This window comes from Oxyura jamaicensis, unplaced genomic scaffold (assembly GCF_011077185.1).
Source record: "Oxyura jamaicensis isolate SHBP4307 breed ruddy duck unplaced genomic scaffold, BPBGC_Ojam_1.0 oxyUn_random_OJ72733, whole genome shotgun sequence".
NCBI lineage: Eukaryota > Metazoa > Chordata > Aves > Anseriformes > Anatidae > Oxyura > Oxyura jamaicensis.
In genome coordinates this window covers 1-8220 of record NW_023311208.1, presented here as the reverse complement: position 1 = coordinate 8220, position 8220 = coordinate 1, and the positions used below count along the sequence as shown (strand labels likewise).

Genomic DNA, 8220 nt, shown 5'->3' with positions numbered 1-8220 from the left:
ATTGTCCCCAAGCCCTGGGGGACACCCAGCTCTTGGGGTCCCATGGGGATTGTCCCCAGTCCTTGGGGGACACCCAACTCTTGGGGTGAGGGGACAATTGTCCCCAGTCCTTGAGGGACACCCAACTCTTGGGGTCCCATGGGGATTGTCCCCAGTCCTTGGGGGACACCCAGCTCTTGGGGTGCGGGGACAATTGTCCCCAGTCCTTGGGGGACACCCAGCTCTTGGGGTGCGGGGACAATCGTCTCCGGGCCCTTGGGTGCGTCCAGGTCCCAAGTGTTGGGGACAATTGTCCCCAAGCCCTGGGGGACACCCAACTCTTGGGGTCCCATGGGGATTGTCCCCAAGCCTTGAGGGACACCCAGCTCTTGGGGTCCGGTGACAATCATCTCCAGGCCCCTGGGTGCGTCCAGGTCTTGGGGTGCGGTGACAATCGTCTTGGCTCCCTCGGGTGCCTCTGGGTCCCACGCATTGGTGGCAGTTGTCCCCAGTCCTTGAGGGACACCCAACTCCTGGGGGTGGGTGGCGGTCGCCTCCTGTCCCTTGGGTGCATCCAGGTCCCAAGCACTGGTGACAATTGTCCCCGGTCCTTGGGGGACACCCAAGTGGGCTTTGGGGACGATTGTCTCTGGTCCCTTGGGTGCGTCCTGCTCCCAAGCTCCAGTGCCACCTGTCCCCAAGCCTTGAGGGACACCCAACTCTTGGGGTCCGGTGGTGATTGTCCCCAAGCCTTGAGGGACACCCAACTCTTGGGGTCTGGTGGTGATTGTCCCCAAGCCTTGAGGGACACCCAGCTCTTGGGGTCCGGTGACGACTGTCCCCAGTCCTTGGAGGACACCCAGCTCTTGGGGCTTGGGGACAATCGCCTCCTGTCCCTTGGGTGCATCCAGGTCCCAAGCACCAGTGACAATTGTCCCCAACATTTGAGGGTCACCTGGCTCTTGGGGTGCAGTGACGATCATCTCTGGTCCCTTGGGTGCATCGAGGTCCCAAGCATGGGTGGCAACTGTCACCAGGCCTTGGGGGACAGCTGGTTCCTGGGCTGCGGTGACAACCGGCTCTGGCTCCTGGGGTCTTGTGATGATTGTCCCCAAGCCTTGGGGGACATCCAGTTCTTGGTGCCCGGTGACCATCATCTCCGGTCCCCTGGGTGCGTCCAACTCTTGGGGCCCGGTGGCGATTGTCCCCAAGCCTTGAGGGACACCCAACTCTTGGGGTCCAGTGATGATTGTCCCCAAGCCTTGAGGGACACCCAGCTCTTGGGGTCCGGTGGCAATTGTCCCCAAGCCTTGAGGGACACCCAACTCTTGGGGTCCAGCGATGATTGTCCCCAAGCCTTGAGGGACACCCAGCTCTTGGGGTCCTCTGGTGATTGTCCCCAAGCCTTGAGGGTCACCCAACTCTTGGGCTCCGGTGGCAATTGTCCCCAAGCCTTGAGGAACACCCAACTCTTGGGGTCCTCTGGTGATTGTCCCCAAGCCTTGAGGGACACCCAACTCTTGGGGTCCGGTGGCAATTGTCCCCAGTCCTTGAGGGACACCCAAATCTTGGGGTCCCATGGGGATTGCCCCCAAGCCTTGAGGGACACCCAACTCTTGGGGTCCGTCAATGTTTGTCCCCAAGCCTTGAGGGACACCCAACTCTTGGGGTCCGGCGATGTTTGTCCCCAGTCCTTGAGGGACACCCAACTCTTGGGGTCCGCTGGCACCCGATGGCCCACCCTGCTCCACAGCCGCCTCCTGCTCGGTGCGGGACGTCCCCATCGCCCTCCGTCCATGCGGTGGCCCCCCAGGACCTGCATGGGGACACCCCCCCGAGAAAGGAGACACCCACCGGGGTCATCCGCCGTTGTCCCCGACCCGTCGTCCCCTCCCGCCACCCCCTTGGGACTCACCGTGGACCTCCCGGTTGCGGATGGTCTGGTTGATGCAGAACCTCCACCGGCCGATGGGGGACGAGTGGGGGACGCTTTCGCCCTGGGGGGGCCCGTGGGGCACCTGGGGGTCCGAGGCGGGGGGGCGGAGGAGCCCCTGAGCCTGGACCACGATGGCCTTCAGCTCCTCCACGAACTTCTCCCGCTCGGCCTCCAGCACGAAGTTGTCCTCGACCTGCGGGGGGAGGACGCGAAGGATTTTTTTTTGAGGGGGGGTAATTTATTTATTTATTTATTTATTTATTTTTGAGGTGTTTTATGAGGTTTTGAGGGTGTTTGGGGAGGTTTGGAGGGGGTTGGAAGGGTTTTGGGGAGGATCTGAGGGGGTTTGGGGAGGTTTGGGATGGTTTGGGGACGTTTTGAGGTGTTTGTGGGAGGTTTTGAGGGGGTTTGGGGAGGTTTGGAGGGGTTTAGGGGAGGTTTGGAGAGGTTTGGGGGTGTTTTAAGGTGTTTTGGGGAGGTTTTGGGGAGGTTTGGGGTGGTTTGGAGGGGTTTTCAGGAGGCTTTGAGGGGCTTTGGGGAGGTTTGGAGGTAGGTTGGGGAGGCTTTGAGGGGGTTTGTGGAGGCTTTGAAGAGGATTTGGGAGGTTTTGAAGGGTTTGGGGGAGGTTTTGAGGGATTTGGGGAGGTTTTGAGGGGGTTTTGGGAAGTTTTGAGAGGTTTTGGGGAGGTCTGGAGGGGTTTGGAAGAGGTTTTGAGGGATTTGGGAAGGTTTTGAGGGATTTGGGGAGGTTTTGAGGGATTTGGGGAGGTTTTGAGAGGTTTGGGGGGTTTAGGTGGGATTTTGGGGTGGTTTTCGGAGGAAGGTCGAGTGTTTTGGGGGGGAGTTCCGGGGGGGTCACCATGTAGTCGGCGATGTCCTCGGGGGCGTCCCCGTCGGCGTCGAACTTGAAGGTCACCATCTTGCTGTCGTGCGTCTCCAGCTGGCACTCCACCGTGTTGTCCCCCGGGGACGAGACCTAGGGCGGGGGCACGGGCACGGTGCCGGGGGGGGGGTGTCCCCGTGTCCCCCCGCCCTGCCCCATGTCCCCACGCTGACCTGCAGGACGGTGAGCTGGAAGCGGGCGCCCTTGTCCGGCCGCGGGCAGGAGGCTCGGCGCTGCCGGCTGCGGTCGGGTTTGGTGGCGGTGGGGTCAGGGACGCCGGGGACGTCCCGTGGGGTGGCCTCTGTTGGTGGCATCGCTGGGGCTGGTGGCATCCCTTGACCCGATGGCATCCCTTGACCTGGCGGCATCTCAGGAGCCAAGTGAATCCCTGGAGCTGGTGACATCCCTGGGGCTGGTGACATCCCTGGGGCTGGTGACATCCCTGGGGCTGGTGGCAACCCTGGGGCCGGTGGCATTGCTGGGGCTGGTGACATCCCTTGACCTGCTGGCATCTCAGGAGCCAAGTGAATCCCTGAAACTGGTGACATCCCTGGGACTGGTGGCATTCCTGGGGCTGGTGGCATTCCTGGGGCTGGTGGCATTCCTGGGGCTGGTGGCATCCCTTGACCCGATGGCAATCCTGGAGCTGGTGGCATCCCTTGACCTGGTGGCATCTCAGAAGCCGGTAGCATCCCTGGGGCTGGTGGCAGCCCTGGGGCTGGTGACATCCTTGGGACTGGTGACATCTCAGGAGCCAACTGAATCCCTGGGGCTGGTGACATCCCTGGAGCTGGTGGCATTCCTGGGGCTGGTGGCATTCCTGGAGCTGGTGGCATCCCTTGACTTGGTGGCAACCCTGGGGCTGGTGACATCCCTTGGCCCAGTGGCATCCCTGGGACTGGTGGCATCTCAGGAGCCAACTGAATCCCTGGAGCTGGTGGCATCCCTTGACCCGGTGGCATCCCTGGGACTGGTGGCATCCCTTGACCCGGTGGCATCCCTGGGGCTGGTGGCATCACCAGAGCTTGTGGCATCCCTGTGGCCATCTGTGGCTGCAGGCCAGGGACCAGCTGAGATGACAGCTCAGGAGCTGGTGGCATCACTGGGACCGGTGGCATCCCTTGGATCAATGGCATCCCTGGGGCTGGTGGCATCCCCTGACCTGGTGGCATCCCTGGGGCTGGTGACATCCCTGGGGCTGGTGGCATCCCCTGACCCGGTGGCATCCCTGGGGCTGGTGGCATCACCAGAGCTTGTGGCATCCCTGGAGCCGGTGGCATCCCCATCACCGCCCCCGGTGCACCGGGAGCCGTCTGGACCCTCGCTGCCCCTGCCACCGGTGTCACCGCTTGGCCAGCGTCCCCCCTGACACCGGTGATGGGGCCACCAGGCCGGCTCTGCCCATCCACGTTGGTGGCCTCCAGCTGGGACGAGGCCGGTGGCACGGGTGGTGGTGGCACCGTAGGGATGTCCGGCACCATCCCCTCCATGCCAAAGGGGACCTGTGGGACAAGTGGCAGTGGTGGCTTCAGGGGGACAAGGTTGGGTCATGGGGACAAAGTTAGGGGACCATGGGTGTCTTCGAGAGCCACCTACCCCCTGGCAGCACCCGGTGGCCTCGGATCCAGCGCTGTTCTCCAAGAGGACATCAGCTGCCAACCAAGCAGCGTTGGGCAAATTTTGGGGTCCACCACGATGGGGACAGAGTTGGGGACAATGCTGGGGGAGGTCTCTCACCAGTGGTGGGGGTCTGCTGCCGCAGGAGCTGCTGCCGGACGTGCTGGTCCACCTCGGTGTCCTCGCTTTCGGGGACGGTCCCCCGGCCCTCCGCCTGCTTCCTCTCCCGTGTCTTCCTCACCAGCGCCAGGCGGTCCCGGATGGATTTGGCGACGGCTTTGGAGTCGCTCTCGTGGAAGAAGCCGGACTTGACCTGGTGGGGGAGAGCGGGGAGGCCGTGGAGAGCTAAAAAAGGTGGGCTTGGAGGATGGTTGGCTTTGGGGGGGGGTTCTACGAGAGTTTGAGTTGGGTTCATTGATGATCTTGGAGGTTCATTGACTCTTGGGGGGTTCAGGATGAGTTGGAGGGGTCAATCTTGGAGGTTTATTGACTTTTGGGGGGTTGGGGATGAATTGGAGGGGTCAATCTTGGAGGTTCATTGACATCTGGGGGGTTGGGATGAGTTGGAGGGGTCAATCATAGGGTTCATTGATGATCTTGGAGGTTCATTGACTTTTGGGGGGTTGGGATGAGTTGGAGGGGTCAACGTTGGAGGTTCATTGACTCTTGGGGGGTTCGGGATGAGTTGGAGGGGTCAACTGTTGGGTTCATAAGCCAATTGGGAGGATCGTTGATTTTTTTGGGGGGGGGTTAAGTTGAGTTTCAGGGACCTACCGTAGGGTTCATAGTAAATTTGGAGGTTCAGTGACTTCGTGAGGACCTCAGTAACGAATTTGAGAGGTCAACCATGGTGAATTTGGTGGTGAGGGCTCAAGATGAGTTAGAGGGGTCAACCATAGGGCTCACGGGTGAACTGGGAGGAGCCTTGACTTGAGTTTGAGGAGCCAACCATCACGTTCACAGTGAACTTGGAGGTCCACTGAGTTTTTTGGGGGGGCTCAAGAGCCAACCCCAGAGGAGTTTCAGCCTCAGGACCTCATCCCCGCGCCCTGTGCCACTCACCATCTCGTAGGCCACTTCCTCGGGGACATCGGACTCCAGGTTGAAGCTAAACTCGATGGCCTCGTTGTCCTTGTGCTTTCCCTTCAGCTTCTTGGGGTCCTCCACCCAGAGGCGCAGGGCCAGGGAGGAGTCGAGGCCCCCGTCCTCCTCCGCCAGCTCCACCCGCAGCCCCGTGTCCTCCGCGAAGAACGCGTGGTTCAGCAGGTCCCGGATGGAGAGCCTGCAAGGCAGGGCATGGTTGGACACGGGGTGGGACACGGGGTGGGACACAGGGTGGGACACATGGGGGGGGTCCCCGCAGGTTCCCCAGTTCTCCCACCTCTCCGCCTTGTTCTGCCGGATGCAGCCCTCGATGATCTCCTTCACGTCCGGGTCCGTCACCTTGTTGAAGCTGGCTGGCTTGATGCCCTACAAGCGGAGGAACCCCCGGGTGATGCCACCACCACCACCGCCCCGGTGCAAGGCATGGGGACGCGCCGCCGCGGCCGAGCACCCACGCTGGTGACTTTGCGGTAGATCTGGGCGGCGTTTTGGCACTCGGAGTAGGGGTACTCGGAGGTGCCCATCTCCAGCATGCACATCCCGAAGGCGTAGACGTCCACCGATTCGTCGTAGCGTTCCTCGTACATCTCCGGCGCCATGAACTCCGGCGTCCCTGGGGGGCGGGGGGGCAAACGGGCCACCGTCAGCCGTTGACCGTTGGCCAACGGGCGGGCACCGGCGCGGCGCGGCTCACCGATGACGCTCTTGGCGAAGGAGGTGCGCATGAGGGTGGCCAAGCCGAGGTCGCCGATCTTGACGGAGCCCGTGGGGCCGGTGATGAAGATGTTGTCGCACTTGAGGTCCCGGTGGATGATAGGCGGGGTGCGGGTGTGGAGGAAGTGGAGACCCTTCAGGATCTGCCGGCACCAGCTGCGCAGCACCTTGGGCTTCATCACCTTGAACCTCTTGAGGTACCTGCAGGCGGGAGGGGACGACTCGTCCCGCTGCGTGCCGCCACCCCGAAGCGCCGCCCGCCCCCCGCCGACTCACGTCTTGAGGGTGCCCGACGTCATCAGCTCGGTGACGAGGACGATGCACTTCTTGCCCTTCAGCGTGGACTCCCACGAGTCGTAGAAGCGGACGATGTTGGGGTGCTGCAGCCCCTTCAGCATCTCCGCCTCCTCCTTGAACCTCTGCTGCTCCACCTTGGTCAGCTTGCGGTCCTGGGGAGGGGGCGGGAGGGGTTTTTTCAGGGGAAAAGGGGGCTCACCATTGGTTTGGGGAGAGGGACGATGAATTGAAGGCTTTCACGGATTAATTTTGTAAGGCGGTTGAGGAACGCGGCAGGGACAACGAGCTAAAGAGCCTAAGTAATTAATTTAGTGGGTAAATGAGCAAACTGAGGCTTTGACGACAAATCTGGGGCGTGACTGGAAGGGCGCCTTGTGAATCGGGGCATCAGCATTGAGTTTGAGGAACAAAATGATGGATAAATTGAGAAGTTGGAGGGCTTCGATGAAAGGATCGAGGAGGTTTTAGGGCATAATTACAAGGCTTGGGTGAATTTGGAGGATCGTTGACTTTGGGACGGTTCAAGATGAGGCTGAGGGGCCAACTGTAGGCCTCGTTGTTCCATTTGGAGGTTCGCCGACCTTGGTGGGGCTCGCTGATGAGTTTTTGGGGCCAATTAAAGGAGATTTTGGAGGACTGCTGACCTCAGGGGTGTTTGAGGTGAATTTGAGGGGCCACCCGTAGGGCTGGTTAGCGGGTTTAGAGGTTCGTTGGCTCTGGAGGGATCGCTGATGAGTTCGAGGGGCCAAACGTGGGGTTCAGGGGCCAAACGTGGGGTTCATCGGTGGGCTGGGAGGTTCACTGACGACGGGTGGGTTCCCCCGAGGAATCTGAGGGGCCAGCTTTAGAGGTTTGCTGGTTTTGGGGGGCAATTCAAGCAGAGCTTGAGGGGGGCCAACTGGAGGGCTCCCGGTCAGTTTGGGGAATCGTTGGTTTTGGGGGCAGATTTAAGATGAGTTTAAGGGGCCAAATGTAGGGTTAGTTATTCAGCTTGGAGAGCTGTTGATTTGGGGGCCGTTCAAGATGAGTTTGAGGGGCCAACTGCAGGGTTTGTGGCCAATTTTGGAGGTTCCTGGACTTCAGGAGGGGGAGTCAAGATGAATTTGAGGCCCCAAACGTTGGCTTCATGGGGAAGCCGGAGGATCATTGCCTCCAGGAAAGGATTCGCTGACAAAGCCACCACATCAGCGGGCGCATCGTTAACCACGCAACGGCTTAACGAAGGCCCAAGGGCATCAGCGATGCCGTGTGCCCAACCGTGGCCCCCCCCCCCCCCCCCCCCCCCCCCCCCGGCCACCCCACGGGACCTCACCTGGAGCTCACACCAGGCCACCTCCACCCAGGTGTCGGTGTCGAAGCCCTTGAAAACCGTCTTGAAGGCCCCCCGGCCCAGCTCGATGTCGAACTTGAGGAAGCGGCCGCCGGGCGAGGTGGCCACGGCCTTCATCTCCGCCTCTTCCTCGATCTCCTGCTTGGCCTTCTCCCGGCCGCCCGCGTCACCGCGGCCTTCGGACGGGGACGCCCGCTCGTCCTCCACCATCTCCACGCTCTTCCGGACGAACCGCGTCTTCTCCGGCGCGTTGGGGGGCTCCTCCAGGGGGGTCCCGTGGGGCTTCTCGGGGTCCCCGGTGCTGCCGGGGTCCCCCGAGTCGGTGGCCATGGTGGCCCCAAGGCGGTGCCTACGTCGCGG

The 8220-nt window shown here is 61.7% G+C and overlaps 1 protein-coding gene across 1 annotated transcript; it reads right to left on the bottom strand.

The window, feature by feature from the left end:
* Positions 1 to 5: 5 nt before the first annotated feature.
* WNK3 (WNK lysine deficient protein kinase 3) lies at positions 6 to 8214 on the bottom strand (the record flags this gene model as incomplete). Its single annotated transcript, XM_035314465.1, has 14 exons — positions 7843 to 8214; positions 6510 to 6682; positions 6214 to 6434; positions 5975 to 6132; positions 5797 to 5885; positions 5478 to 5697; positions 4536 to 4728; positions 4395 to 4450; positions 4015 to 4300; positions 2972 to 3156; positions 2775 to 2891; positions 1895 to 2108; positions 1193 to 1795; positions 6 to 826 (listed from the first exon to the last, which is right to left on the bottom strand). Coding segments are annotated over exons 1-14 (3684 nt in total), but the record flags the coding sequence as incomplete, so codon positions are not given.
* Positions 8215 to 8220: the final 6 nt, after the last annotated feature.